Genomic DNA, 16,074 nt, shown 5'->3' with positions numbered 1-16,074 from the left:
TTCAAGACATCAGTAAATCAATATTCTGACATAAAGAATTTTTTAAAAATTTAAAAGGGTAAAACTTTCTTACTAGGCAATTTATTTAACTATTTGTTTTTAAATTCTCTGTCTCTGCACCACCTTAGAGCCCCCAGCATCAGTGGTATGCACTAACAGACAACACCAGTGAGACCACGGATGCTCTGTGGGATGTGACAAGGGCAGAGGCTACGCAGGAGCCAGAGCTCCCATATTACAGGCTCTGGACTCGATCTGAGGTAAGAGGAGCCATGGAAGGGTGTTAGGCACAGGACCGACACTATCAGTTTTGCATTTAAGCATGGTTGCTTCTGCCTTATGGAAGAGGGGCTTGAGGGAGAAACTGGACACAGAGAGACCAGGGAGGTAGCTGCAGTACACATTTAAGTAAGATGATGGTGGCCTACACAAGGGCAGCAGCTGTGATGACACAGAAGAAAATAAAGTCACTGCTAAGATGGTCAACAGGACCCAGTGGGTTGTTAAATGCAGAGCAGGAACAATCACCAGGTGCGGGTTTTCTGGTCTATGCAAAGCAGCAAACAAGGCAGCTGGTGCACTGAGGAGCCAGCTCAGCCCCCAGACACCGACAAAGCCACAGACCCTCACAACTCCACTCAAAAAGAGAAAGTGAAAATACATAGGCACTCACACAGGTACAAGGGCAGGAAGAAAGAAACATGCAAAAACATTAACTGTAGATACCTCTGAGTGATATCTTTACGGTTTTATGTATTTCCCGAAATTTCTACATCGAATAAAATCACTTTCAAATCAACCAAAAAAACTCACTTAAAAGAAGATGCCAAGTATCTCAAGTACGAAAGTAAGCCGTGGGATATACTCAGACATCCAATCGGCACGTCAAGCAACCTGTAAGCATCAAACTAGAGGATTACAGGAATGCAAAAATATTTAACTAAGATTTCAACTTATCTACATGCTGTCTGCTTAGCTTGAAGTCCTGATTTAAATACAATCATTTCACAAATTTGCCAATAACAAACCCAACCACAGCTGATGTGGAAATGGACCACATTCTTACTCTTCCACTGACACCATGATTCTCAGAGAAGGCTCTCACTCACCTGCTAGGTTCCAAAACAGAACTTATAATGTTCTCTACATTCATGGACTCTCGCCTGAAATGATTCTCCAAACCATTCTGAAAACAAATAATTCACTAAAAAGGTATGGGATTCAGATAAGAAGATCAATAGAACAGTCTGACCCTCCCAACCTCTGCCCTCGTTCCTGCCCCTGCTCTGCTCACCTGCCCTACACTCTCCCACCCACTCCGAGGACCTTCTGCAGAAACACATCTTCATCATTTATGGATGGATGTCCCATGAAGAGTAAGGCAACACCAGAAGTAAAATTTGACATTAAAGGAATGTAAATAAAAACTCAAGAACAGAGAAAGTTTCTGTATCAAGATAACAAGCTGACAAAGAACAGTGCCTGCCACACACGCTGCCCAGAACAGCTCACTGCACGTGGCCTGCCATATGCAGAATGCGTCAGCTTAATATACAATGATAAAGGAAAACGAGGCTAATTATTTCAATGTAAAGGGAGCTCTTTCACTAAAATAAACAAATAAGAAACCACAGAAACCATTTTTCAGAGAAATGACTTTGTTGCCAGTTGTCTGAGATGCAGCAGAGGGTCAGCTCTCTGCTTCCGAGGCCTTACCTCCTTGAATTTATGGAAGACGCGGTCACTCTGGTGAGCTCCAATCGTGACTTCTGGGAGAAAGATAGGAACGGTTGTGTAATTCAGCACCTCCAACTTATTCTGAACCCTAAAAAATGAGGCATATATGAATCATGCTACACCATCAAAATAAATATAATAAAATAAGCTATAAGGGTTATACTGTAACATATCCATATTAAAAAACTCATACATTCCAATAAAGGCCATTCATTCTCAAGCACTCATCTCGAAGCAAAACTTTCATCCCAAAGCCCATTTGGACTGTATGGAGCTGCTCTTCTGAAGTGACTTTCAGAGTCTGAGATAGAGTCTTTCAAAAGCCTCAGTGGCCACTGATGACTACCTTTTGGGAATGGAGAGTTTGAAAACATGAAAAAGGAGCCATAGTGTGCTTTAAACATAGGAATAGCAGGAATAAAAAGCTAAAAACAGTGCCATATATTACAGTGCCATGCACATAGTATGTCCTCATTAAAAATTTGCAATATTAATGAATCTTGAAGGAAAGAATGGCGAGTAACTCTCGTCCCCCTAGGGTTACAACACAGCGTCTTGCGGCGGAAGCTGTCTGAGGGATTCCAGGAGCGAAAGCCAACAAGGGCTCCATGGGACTCAAGGACACAGGGGAGGGGATGGGGGCAAACTCCCACACAGGACAGTCTGTACCACCACCTATAAAAGATCTAACGCTCTGCTTTTCTTGGCGCCAATAAACACAAACCTTAGGATACTCTCCTTGTTTCATCATTTTATTTTGCTGAATGCTAAAATATTTATACTTTGTTATAATTTTCTTATTTTAAATTAAATTTAGTCTGAATATAACCACTATACTTGAAGATGAAAAGAATTTTTGAGGCTTTTAGAAAGAAACATTAAAATAAAGCCTCCTTTCTTAAGGGCTCAAAACAAAGAAAATAATTATTTTAAATGGCCACTTTCCCATTAATAAGTTATAATGGCAGAAGACGTTTCTATTTGTAATGGCCCAAATGGAAGTTCTTTCAATGTGTCTGGCTCTCAGCCACTCCGTGAGAGAGTCCTGGCCCATGCACACCCCAGGCCTGTTCCCCTCGGCACTCTGGGAAGACTCTGACAGTCAGAACAGCCCGATCCAAATCCGAGGCCTGGGCGGTCCCCTGTCCCTCTCCCAGAGGACAACAGAGCACCGAGAACCTGCGGCAGTTGAACATGAGCGGACAGTGGGTAAAAGCACACCCTGAGTGTCTCCAGTAAAACCCACATCACTTGTACGACGACTAGTAATCCAGTATCACTCCAAGGAAACGCTGCCAGGATAACCGGGTTTGCTCCCTGAGTGTGTGCATATGGACGTCCACCAATCATGCAAATGGCTGTAACGTACACACTCAGATGAGAACTGTTTCTTAGTCTAACAGTAAGTTGGTTATATAATATATCTTTCATGAGGACGTGTCAATAACATAAAGTACATCTTATTTTTACCACAAATAGAATTAGTCTATACTTATATAAGGATAATTTTTAAAGTCATCTCACAATACAAAATTTCAATTAAAAATGAAGTTTATATTTTTAAATGTTAGCAAATACCAAGGTGGGGTATGATTTGGTTTTCTCTATAGTTTGAAGAACCTAAAAAAATTCTGGAAAATTCAAAGAACTCACTGGCCTGGGAACTTGCGTGGAATACACAGAGCAACAGCGCCATCTATGTTTAATTTGGCAGAATTACAGTTTACAAATAACCCTCCAAAAGGGCTTCAAACTTGTCTTTGAAGATGAAAAAAATAATATGCTGCAACTGTTCTATAACTTGTTTTAAACTTAGCTGAACTGCTCTGTCAATTTATTACTATGAGCTTAAATGATGACTGTTAAGAAGAGCCTACAGTATCTTCAGTAAAGCCCAGGCTTACCCTCCAATAAACTACAGATATATTCTAGATCGAAGATAAGTAAGGAATGAAGACAACAGGAAGCCTTTTATGACTCAGAAAGCAGAAAGCAGTGAAAGAAAACATTCTGTTCACAGAGCACTTAGTCTAATTAAGGAGAATTCAAAAAGTGACTGAGGATAATACATCCTCTTAACATCATAAGCCAAAGTGCCCAAATAAGAAGATAAAATGTACTAGAGCTCAGTTTACAACGTGAGGTGCTGTGCCACATATTTTAAAACAAAAGAGTGAGGCAGGAAAAGACAGAAAAAATAAAATTGTAAATTATGTTTTATGACTCAAACTGTTTCCCAATTAACAGAATGTCTATACTTTCTCCTGAAACATGTCCAAAGCATATTTTTTAGTTTCTCCTGAATTGCAAAGTTCTGTCTGAAACACTACTTCTAATACCAAGCTCATAGTTTTCGTAGCAATGGAATTTCACATTAGAAAGACATTCTCCAAGAGTCACAGAAAACAGAAGTCTCAGTGATGAAGCAAATGAGGGTGTGTGGGAAGGCCCAGGCTCTGGGGGGGCAGGAGGAAGGTGGGCTCAGAGCCCTGCACCAGAGGAGGCCTGACTGGCAATCAGTCACCAACCCAGGAACCAAACCAGGGCGGGTGCCAGGAAGTTATGGATCATGGATACAAACACAAAATGCTATCAAGGTTGAAAAATACAGTTACTGTCTCTCAGCATAAGCAGACACACATACATAATTATACGGCAACACACATAGCTGAGATGGTACACAAATGCTCTAAACCAATAATTTGGTAAGGTTCTGGACAAAATGAGTATGACTGGTAAATGGCATGTTTACAATAATCATCTTAGAAAATTGGTCATAATTTTCACTTGAGTCCCCCAAATTAAGAAATGGTACTCAAATGAAAATTAACACAATTACCATTGTAAGTTGTTATGAAATATCCTTGGGAGACAGAGGAAAAGAAAATTTCTGGGAGAAGGAAAGGACAAGACCATTTATAGTAAATTAAATTGAAACAATTAATTGAATGCTGTAATTTGTCAACTTTGTAGGAATTATAGGATCTTTCTCTACGCTCTGATAACCACATAACTAAAGTACTAAAATTATGATTTTAAGACATGAATTTTGGACATGGTCTAGAATCAAATTCACACACATTCCAGATTATGCTGGGAAAATGACACTGTATTACCCATGGAAGGATTGGTAAGTCATACCATACTGCCTAGTCTCAGGAGGATGTTAGGAGAGTCACCTTTTCTTATATGATATTTCACATACTCTGTCCAGCAGTAGCCAATACTAACAAGAATCACAGATAAATCTATATAAAATGAAAGCCTAGAAAAGTTAAGAGAATGTTCCAAGGTAAAAAAAGAGGTAAATACAGCCAGGCTTAGAAGAATGCTCAGATTATAGATAATTACTGGGCATATGGGAGAGGTAAAGGATTCAGGAGGTTGTGCGTATCCAGAAGGAGGAGGTAGAATCAGATGGTTAGGACTCTGAATTAACTCCAGGAAATGAAATTTGGATTCATGACTAAACAAAGATATACCACTGAAGGATTCTGAGTCAAGAGAAAATAGGGTCACTGCAACATTTTTATGAAAATTAACCTGGTGCGTGTGTACAAGGCATGTGCAGGATGAAGAAATAACTAGAAGAATAGAGATCAAGAATGAGGGAATCAAACCCCAAAGGCAGCAGAAGTAATAAAAGAAAAGGATAAGGGAGGGAAATCATTGGAGATGAACACACTAACCTTCACGTGGGACTCAGGGAAAAGTACAGGGGTCAATAGAGAAAAGAAGGGTTCCAGCAGGATGATAATTGAACGAGGAGGTGATGGTCCCACCAGAATTCAAGCCCGAGACAACGAGAGGAGGGAGGGCAAGATGGTTGTGCACCCAGCAGGGAGGAGGCCCTCAAGCCAGGGCTGGGAGGCCATGCCTCCCAGAGTCAGATGTTACACCCTCCATACCACTGTCACGTGACCATGGCGAGTCAGCTCTCTGAGCTATGGTTTCCCCACCTGTAAAATGAGAGGATCCCTCAACCAGCAGGGGTGCTGTGGAACAGGAAACATTTCTGAAACACCTTCCAGATACAGTGTTGACATTTATGTGTAACTATGATCAAGGCTAACACTTTGAGATTTCAGACCAAGAGGTAGAATACTATACAGCAGTTAAAAGAAAGGATACAGATTTTTAAAGCAATGTCCAGAATGACACAGTACATAATACCATTTAGGTAAGTTTACAAAAACATATATACATACAAGCTTCTAGACAAAAAATAAAGTTAACCACAGAGTTTTAAAAAACAAAGGCAGGGGACAGCCCTGTGGCGTAGTGGTTAAAGTTCTGTGTGCTCTGCTTTGGTGGCCTGGGTTCGTGGGTTTTGATAAATAAATGACAAGCAATAGGATATACTGGAGTATATGAGGAAGCCATTTGGTGTAAAACTAATTTGGCCTGACCTTATTTTTCCAAAAGGGTCTGACGTGGTCGTTGAGCACACACTGTATATCTGCTTTAAGTATTTACCATGTCCCAACGACAAGAACCACGCCCTTAAAGATAAAGTTACTTCCCCCACATCGGCATTTCCTTAAGCATAGGCATCTCTCCCTAGGCTAGGGATTGACTGCTGACCTGCTGTGACCACCCAGCTCTAGACCACAGACCTGCTATCTGCTGTGTTCATCAATTGTTATGTGAAGTGCTGCACCTGCGAGGCAATCTCATGACTACTGTAAAGGGGACATTCCAATCATATGTGATACATGCTCTTTGATAGTATATAACCACTCTGTACACCCCCCCAACTTCTCTGGAGTGCTCCATTCCTTTGTGAAAGGAGTCTCCCGGGCTATATGGTCCTCAGATCTGGCTCATAGTAAACTCACCCCAATTTTGATTTATAGATTGGTTATGGATTATTTTCGTTGACAGTTCGGATCCCGGGTGTGGACCTACACCACTCATGAGCCATGCTGTGGTGGTGACCCATATACAAAATAGAGGAAGACTGGCATAGATGTCAGCTCAGGGCTAATCTTCCTCAAGCAAAAAAACAGGAAGATTGCCAACAGATGTTAGCTCACGGCAGATCTCTCTCAGCAAAAAACAAAACAAAGAGGACTTCCAGTTTCAGCTCCAACAAGTAAAGAGCTTGGAAGCTGCCACTCTTGTCCTTACAACAAAAAAGGCAGAAAAAACTGAAAATCAATGATTTGTCCTGGAATAACAGTAACAACGTATTAGGTGGTTACAGCATAAAGTGGAGCAAACGTCAGCAATGCCACAGGACCGGAAGGAGGACCTGGGACACTCTGCTATCAGGTACCTGCACTGTCCAGGAAGTGGTAGTGCCATTTGAAAGCAGACTTAGATGAACTGCAAATGCATATGGAAACTCTACAGCAACAACAAAATGTTTAAAAGTACAACTGATATGCTAAGAAAGATAAAATGCAATCACATAGAATGCTCCATTAAAACCAGAGAAGGCAGGAAAAGAAAACAAATGCAACAAATAGAAAATAGTGACAAACATGGTAAAAATCAGTCCAAATATGTCAATACTCACTTTAAATGTGAACTGTCCAAATACACCAATTAAAAGATAGAGACTGTCAGAGTAGATAAAAACAAAACAAGACCCAACTCTATGTTGTCTACAGGGAGCCCACTTGAAATACAAAGACTCTGGTTGAAAGTAAAAGGATGGAGAAAGACATACTATTGTGCCTACACTAATCAAACACTGGAATAGATATATTAACTTCAGACAAAGCAAGCTTCAGAACAAGAAAAATTATCAGGGATAGAGATGGGCATTACATAATGCTAAAGGGTCCATTCTCCAAGAAGACATAACAATCTTAAACCTGTATGCACCTAACAACAGTGTCAAACTACATGAGGCAAAAACAAACAAAACTCAAAGAAGAAAGGCAAACCTGCTACTGCAGTGGAAGACTTCAATGCCCCTCTTCAGTAACTGACCAATCCAGCAGACAGAAAAGCAACCAGACTATAGATGAGCTGGACATCACCACCAATCAGCTTGCTCTAGCTGACATTTATAGAACACTCCATTTAACAGCAGCAGAGTCCACATCCTTCTCACACTCAACTGGAACATCAATCAAGAGAGAAAACATTCCTGACCATATAAAACACCTTAACAAATGTAAAAGAGTAGAAATCATACAAAGTACGTTCTCAGACCATACCGAATTAAACTAGAGGGAAATTTATAGCACTGAATGCATACATTAGAAAAGAAGAAAGATCTAAAATCAATCATATAAGCTTCTACCTTAGGAAACTAGAGAAAGAGCAACTGAAGCTTTACTAAAGGAAGCAGATTAAAAAAAGAAATAAAAACTAGAGCAGATGTCAACAAAATTGAAAACAGAAAAACAACAGAGAAAATCAACAAAACAAAAAACTGGTTCTTTAAAAAGATCAATAAACTTGAAGAGAAAATTCACAAAGGACAAATAAATAGCCAATAAAAATATAAATTGTTTGAAATTCAATGTTTATAAAATGCAAAATAAAGCAAATACGTTGCTATCAAAATCACAATTGTTTGCTTTTTGTTTTAACTATACCGTATTAATAGAAACTTTCAGAAGAGAGGTACAAGCGTGCAAACTGGTACACACTGGAGAACAATTTCCCAATACATCAATAGTTGTAAAACACATTCATACAACAGTAACTCCACTTTTATACTTTAAGAGAGTAACCTAAAATGGAACAAAACTGTGTACAATATGCTCATTATTAAGAATATGCAGAATATGAATATGAAGAAATTGAAATAACCCAAATGAGCGATACTAAAGAAACGGTAAATGGATTATGCTGCACCTCAGGGGTCGACAAATTTTTTCTGTAAAGAACAAGACAGTAAATATTTTAGCTTTCAAAGGCTACATGTGGTTTCTGTCACATATACCTTTTATTTCTCACAATTCTTTAAAAATGTAAGAACTACTCTTAGCACCTGAGGGCTGAATTTGGCCCACGGGCCACGGTCTGCTGACCCTGAATCACACTTCAATCAACGGATTCAAACAGCGTACATGAGTAGCCATTAAAACACCAAATTCTTAAATATTTAATAAAAGATGGACATGCTCATGATATTAAAAAACAGAATACAAAGATATATGCAAGATAATTGTTATTAAGAAATATATGAACACACACATTTAAAAAAGATTGGAAGAACCTGCATTAAACTTAATACTGGCTACTGCGGCAGAATCACAGGCGATCTGATTTGATTTTGGATTTTGTTTCCCAACTTTCTCTTATGAGTGGGTATGACTCTGCCTGCTAATCCACTTGACCCTATCGCCTTTTCAGTGTTCCTCCCCACTCCCTACCCAGATTAGATTTTTCATCATTAGACTCATTCTCAGCTCTCCTGCACTCTCAATACTCACTTGGCAAAACCTCGAGGTTGTTAAAATCAAAGCTCTGCCTCTTCCTGACAGCACTCTCGCAGCCGAAGGCAGCTGGAGGGACACCTTACCTGCACCTTACACTCACAACCGGGTCCTCCCGTGCAGCCATCCACAGCCCCTTGCCCTGTCCAGTCTTCTCCTGCTCGCCTGGACAGCATTTTGCCATCCTCCTCCTGAAACCTCCAACACACCCCTCCCAGCCCCACTGCCACTCCCACTGATGACCTGGTTCCCATTTCACTAAGAAGACAGAAGCAACCAGAAGAGAACTTCCACATGCCCACGGCACATACCTGGTTACCTAACCCCACCCATTCCTCACCTCCCTCTAAGAAGCAGGGACTGTCCATCACCGCACCAGCCCATAACCGCTCACAGCAACTCACAACCCTCCTCCAGGAACTTGCCTTTGTCTCTGCATCAATCCGCACCCCCCCAAGATCTTTCCCATCAGTATAAAACATGCTGCTATTTCTTCCATCTTAAAACACAAAACAAAAACTGTTAAAAATGAATAAAATTTAAGTCTTAGTTTTAACAACTAAATCAACAGGTTCAAAATGAAAAAATATTCACTTTCAAGCGAAGGGTATGGAAAACTGATGGAGTCAATTTTTCTATATATGCTCATATTAGGTGCAGCCAAGTCTAGAAAAACAAGTGCATTAGTTATTCAGAGGAAAACTGCAACCTAGCACAGTGTCCGCTGCGCAGTGGAAGGTCCAGCACTTCCGGCCCAGCTCTGCCAGTGCTTACCAAACGGGCTGATGGACAGAGTGGTCACCAAGGCAGAATGGAGTCTATATATGGGCTCAACGCCCAGACCTGTGCTGCCCAAAACTGATCTGGGTCCGCCACTATGTGTGCCCAGTGTGCCAACAGCAGAGCCTCCAGCATGGCCTGCCCCTGGGGGCACAATGAGGGATCATTATGCGGGGTCCCTTCCATCATGGAGGGGCAGCCATCTATCCTCACAGGAAAATTGCATTTCCTGTGTTCAGATTTACCTTCCCTGCCTGAAACATTTCTCCCAGAATCACAGCTCTTGTACCCACAGAATGCCTTTTCCACTGCCATCAACAGAGCAGGCCTGAGACTGCTGTCTGCCTTGGCTGGCATCTGGGAACAGTTTCTAACACGTCCCCTATGCCGTTAAGGCTGGGACACTGAACCCTGCGTACCAGGGTACACTGCGATTTCTGGTGAACACCTGTCTTCTTTCTGGGAGTCTGGATTTGAGCAGTTGCTAAAGCAGAGGGTGCCAACATGACCAGCCCCCAGCAAAAACTCTGGGCACTGAGTGTCTAATGGGCTGGCTGGGCGGAAATACTGACCATTTGTTACTGCATTCTTCATGCTGGACAAAGTAGCTCACTCAGTGTTTCTCTCACAGGAGAGAGGGAGCCTTGGAAGCCTGTGCATAGATTACTCCAGACTTTGCTGTGTCTTTTTCCTTATTGATCCAGCTGTGTATCCTCACTAATTCACTATAATATATTTTAGCCATGAGTACAACTATATGCTGAGTTTCCTGAGTCCTTCTAGAGAATACCCAAGTGTGGGAGTGGGCTTAGGGACCCCCAAAACACATGGTATACTGGTTGAATAGTGTCTCCCCAAAATTCATGTCTACCTGGAACCTGTGAATGTGACCTTATTTGGAAACAGGGTCTTTGCAGACGTAAGTTAAAATGTGATCATAGTAGATTAATCCCATGACTGGTATCCTTACAAGAAAGAAATTCAGACAGAGACCCAGACACACAGGGAAGAACGCCAAGTGAAGACAGAGGCAGAGATGGGAGTGGTGTAGTCACATGCCAAGAAATGCCAGGGATTGTCAGCAACCACCAGAAGCTGGAAGAGGCAAGGAAGGATTCTTCCTAGAGCCTTCAGAGGGAGCGCAGCCCTATCGACGCTCTGATTTTGGACTTTTGGCCTCCAGAACCAAGAGACAATCAACTTCTATTGTTTTAAGCCCCTCGGGGGACGGTCATTTGTTATAGCAGTCCCAAGACACTCAGACACATGGTCATCCACATGATGTGGTCCTGACTGAGGAACTCATTTCATGGCAAAGGAAGTGTGACAACGGCTCCATGTGCATGACATTCACCATCCTGACTGATCGCCCATTGCCAGGACGCAGCTGGCCTGACAGAACAGTGGAATGGCCTCTTGGAGGCTATCAAGGCACCGACTGGAGAAAGCACTTTGCTGTGTGTCTGTAAGAGAGCTGGGGTGCTGTCTTACAAGCTAAACTGGCAGCAGGATTTAGCACCATCTCCCTACCATCTTGGGCTGGGCTGAGGACAAGGTGTCCAGGGGAGAAACACCTCCACCAGATCATGCAGTAGCAGCCTTCTTAAATGAGAAGTCAATATCACACCTGGTCTTTGGGGCTCCTCAAGTCATTCCATCAGCTGAAAGAGGAGGCAGAGGTGGCTGTCCTGAGCTAGCGTGATTGATCCTGAGTACCAAGGGAAGCTGGGTAGACTGTGCAGTGGGGACAGAAAGGGCTGTGTCTGGAACCTAGCAGATTCACTGAGGTCCCTGAGAACTCTAGACAGTGGAGATCCACAGCAACCCCACAAAGGAGGGTCACCAAGGCTCCAACCCACACAGGAAGGTGTAGGACACTCCACCAGGAACACAAGCACAGTGAGGGGAGAAGCTGACAGAGCAGGAGGAGGGCCTGTCTGAGGAGGAGGGACAGATGCACATGAGATCACCTGAAGAGCTGGCAGGGGCAGCTTCCAGGCAGAGGGAAGGGCACAGCAGGGCAAGGATGGAAGAGGAGCCCTGAGCACATCTGAGTGTCACCTGTAGAAGGCCATGTGCTGAGACACTGCAAGAGGCCAGCCAGCCAGTGGGGACGCCTGTCTGGCACTCAGGGGAAAGGTCTGGGCTGTGACCTAAGGTGGGCATCTATGGTATTTGCAGCCATAGGGCTGGGTAGTCACCAACAGACTGAGTAAAAAGGTCACTTCCTTGACAAGAGCCATTTCCAGAGAGCGGTAAGGATGGAGATAGCATTTTTTTTTCTACTCAGAAGATTTGTATGGCTATTATTTTCTATTTAGAAGATACCAAGCAATACTCACATTACCCAGAATGATCTTCTAAAATGTGTCACATCATATCCCTCCTCTGCTCAAACCCAAAACAGCTTCTTGTCTTGTTCAGAAACAAGTCCTAAGTCCTTACCATAGCACCAAAGGCGCACAACCTACCCCCCAACTTCCGCCATGGTCTTCCCTCCATGACCTACACCCCTTCCACCGTGGCCTCCCCCTCCATGACCTATCCCTCTTCCACCAGGGCCTCCCCTCCATGACCTACCCCCCTTCCACCATGGTCTCCCCTCCTCCACTCTCCCTTGCTCCGGCCACACTGGCTTGGCTGCTGGGCACACCCTCCCACTGTACTCCTGCCTCAGAGCCTTTCCACCTGCAGGCCTCTCTGCCCCTGCTCACCCCCAGACACCACAGGGCCCAGAACTCGAGTCAATTTGGGCCTCTTCAGAAGACAGCCCTACCTCCTTCTTTCCCCAACAGTGCCCTCTGTCACTCACACCCCAGCGACTCACTGTTCTGTTACTCAGGGTTACCATTCTTCATGGCCTTTAGCCCCCAACACAGTCCAATTGATTTGGGCACTATCTATCTCCCCCATAAAATGTATCTTTGATGAGAGCAGGAGTTTTATTGGATACCATATCCCCTAAATCTAGAACAGTGCCTGGCACATGGTGAAACAAAATATTTGTTGAATTAATAATGGCAATCAATTAATTCATTGTCAGACCACAGAATGCAAGAGCCTGCTTGGAAGGAAAAAGGAAATACTCCTAAGTATCAGCACTGTTAACACCTAACTTGAAACATAATTACTTCAAAATCCTCTAAGTTCCTACAGCAGGCAAGTGGACCAATCGTACTGCACTCAGAACATCAGCCCCGGCCCCTGCCCGCAGCTCCCAAGGTCACGGACTCACAGCCTTCGCAGGTGGTAAAAAGTCCGGTCATCCTGGTCAAGCCATGGCCCCTTCTCATACTTGAGGTATTCAATATCCTCTACCACCTAGACAGAGAGAATGCCGACTGTAACACAGAGTCCCAGCAAATTTTCTAATGCTGTAACCAGCTTAGAAATTTAAATGAGATAAAACTTTTTAATACATTAAAGCTACAAATATCTGGCAGGAAGAATCATACTATGAAAGTCAAAAAAAAAAAGAAGTCGGACAGATGGCCTTCACTGAAACAGTGGGACTGAGTGATGATCCCTAAATGTGGGTGCCTCACCCAGCACTCGGGGGTCATGGGGTGCCGCTGGTCCTCCATGTGGGCGCCTCGCCCAGCACTCGGGGGTCATGGAGTGCCGCTGGTCCTCCATGTGGGCGCCTCGCCCAGCACTCGGGAGTCACGGGGCGCCGCTGGTCCTCCACGTGGGCGCCTCGCCCAGCACTCGGGGGTCACGGGGCGCCGCTGGTCCTCCATGTGGGCGCCTCGCCCAGCACTCGGGGGTCACGGGGTGCCGCTGGTCCTCCACGTGGGTGCCTCGCCCAGCACTCGGGGGTCACGGGGTGCCGCTGGTCCTCCACGTGGGCGCCTCGCCCAGCACTCGGGGGTCACGGGCCGCCGCTGGTCCTCCACGTGGGCGCCTCGCCCAGCACTCGGGGGTCATGGGGTGCCGCTGGTCCTCCATGTGGGCGCCTCGCCCAGCACTCGGGGGTCACGGGCCGCCGCTGGTCCTCCATGTGGGCGCCTCGCCCAGCACTCGGGGGTCACGGGGTGCCGCTGGTCCTCCATGTGGGCGCCTCGCCCAGCACTCGGGGGCCACGGGCCGCCGCTGGTCCTCCACGTGGGCGCCTCGCCCAGCACTCGGGGGTCACGGGGTGCCGCTGGTCCTCCACGTGGGCGCCTCGCCCAGCACTCGGGGGTCACGGGGTGCCGCTGGTCCTCCACGTGGGCGCCTCGCCCAGCACTCGGGGGTCACGGGGCGCCGCTGGTCCTCCACGTGGGCGCCTCGCCCAGCACTCGGGGGTCACGGGGCGCCGCTGGTCCTCCACGTGGGCGCCTCGCCCAGCACTCGGGGGTCACGGGGCGCCGCTGGTCCTCCACGTGGGCGCCTCGCCCAGCACTCGGGGGTCACGGGGTGCCGCTGGTCCTCCATCTGGGTGCCTCGCCCAGCACTCGGGGGTCATGGGGTGCTGCCTTGCCCAGCACTCGGGGGTCACGGGGTGCCGCTGGTCCTCCACGTGGGCGCCTCGCCCAGCACTCGGGGGTCATGGGGTGCCGCTGGTCCTCCATGTGGGTGCCTCGCCCAGCACTCGGGGGTCATGGGGTGCTACCTTGCCCAGCACTCGAGGGTCATGGGGTGCCGCTGGTCCTCCATGTGGGTGCCTCACCCAGCACTCGGGGGTCATGGGGTGCTGCCTTGCCCAGCACTCGAGGGTCACGGGGTGCCGCTGGTCCTCCACGTGGGCGCCTCGCCCAGCACTCGGGGGTCATGGGGTGCCGCTGGTCCTCCATGTGGGCGCCTCGCCCAGCTCTCAGGGGTCGTGGGGTGCTGCCTTGCCCAGCACTCGAGGGTCATGGGGTGCTGCTGGTACTCAATGTGGGCACCTCGCCCAGCACTCGGGGGTCACGGGGTGCCGCTGGTCCTCAATGTGCACGCCTCACCCAGCACTTGGGGGTCATGGGGTGCCGCTGGTCCTCCATGTGGGCGCCTCGCCCAGCTCTCAGGGGTCGTGGGGTGCTGCCTTGCCCAGCACTCGAGGGTCATGGGGTGCTGCTGGTACTCAATGTGGGCACCTCGCCCAGCACTCGCGGGTCACGGGGTGCCGCTGGTGCTCAATGTGCACGCCTCACCCAGCACTCGGGGGTCACGGGGTGCCGCTGGTCCTCCATGTGGGCGCCTCGCCCAGCACTCGGGGGTCAGGGGGTGCCGCTGGTCCTCAATGTGCACGCCTCGCCCAGCACTCGGGGGTCACGGGGTGCTGCTGGTCCTCCATGTGGGCGCCTCGCCCAGCACTCGGGGGTCATGGGGTGCTGCTGGTCCTCCATGTGGGCGCCTCGCCCAGCACTCGGGGGTCACGGGGTGCCGCTGGTCCTCCATGTGGGCGCCTCGCCCAGCACTCAGGTCACAGGGGAGTACATTGAATTATGAATTCAAAAGACACAGTCTCAGAGATAAAATGTATTATTCTTCTCAGAAAGGTGCCATCTAAACAGGCTGTCAAAGGTATAAAAATAATCTAAAAACAAATCGACATCATAGAAACAGAAGGCTGGGAAGGAAATGATTGTAATTTAACCAGTCGAAAGAGAACAAACCAAGTCTAAAAAGAATTCTTACCCTGCTCCTAGAGCTGGGACTCGACAGTCCTTTGTCTTAGAGGAGAATGCTATTCTCTTTGTAAACAGCTGGTCCTGTAACTTCCTCCCCGTTCTCTCAGTGCCACGGGGCAACTGAGATGTGCTTTTACTAAAGCTGTGGACTCTGCAATGCTTTCTCTGTTATAATATCACCACCTACAGCTCAAGCCTAGATCATAACACCTGTATGCTCTTCAAGAATTTTTATACCCTAGGTTTTATTTTTTAGTAATTTATGCTTAATATATAATATAAAATATGGGACTTTTTTTTACCAACTGGATGGTAAAAAAATTGTCTCAATACCATTTAAGAAATAATCCATTTTCCTCTACTTCATTTTCTATTGTCCTTTAAAGTACTGACCTTACCAAACTAAAGTCACACACACCCACACACACGTGCGTGAGCACACGCACCTATTAAGTCTTAACTCTGTTCTGTTGCATTAAGCTATTTATTAATTGTTGTGTTAATACCACAGTGCTTTCACTACCATACTTTCGTAATATGTTTTTGTATTTGGGAGGGCATGA

The 16,074-nt window shown here is 46.0% G+C and overlaps 1 protein-coding gene across 3 annotated transcripts in view; it reads right to left on the bottom strand.

The window, feature by feature from the left end:
- The window catches only part of NDUFA10 (NADH:ubiquinone oxidoreductase subunit A10), a 66,927-nt gene that overhangs the window by 27,076 nt on the left and 23,777 nt on the right, over nt 1–16,074 (bottom strand). For 2 of the 3 annotated variants that reach the window (XM_087424597.1, XM_004427735.3), the window contains exons 8-9: nt 13,153–13,238; nt 1,717–1,825 (exon numbers count right to left, since the gene is read on the bottom strand). In XM_087424597.1, coding sequence (XP_087280723.1) covers nt 1,717–1,825; nt 13,153–13,238 — 195 coding nt within the window. The remainder of the gene's footprint in view (nt 1–1,716; nt 1,826–13,152; nt 13,239–16,074) is intronic. The other variant, XM_087424598.1, reaches the window with a different exon arrangement.

The sequence above is a fragment of the Ceratotherium simum genome, chromosome 37 (assembly GCF_057802395.1).
Source record: "Ceratotherium simum simum isolate JZ-2026a chromosome 37, ASM5780239v1, whole genome shotgun sequence".
Taxonomy (NCBI): domain Eukaryota; kingdom Metazoa; phylum Chordata; class Mammalia; order Perissodactyla; family Rhinocerotidae; genus Ceratotherium; species Ceratotherium simum.
This window is presented reverse-complemented; position numbering and strand designations above follow the sequence as displayed.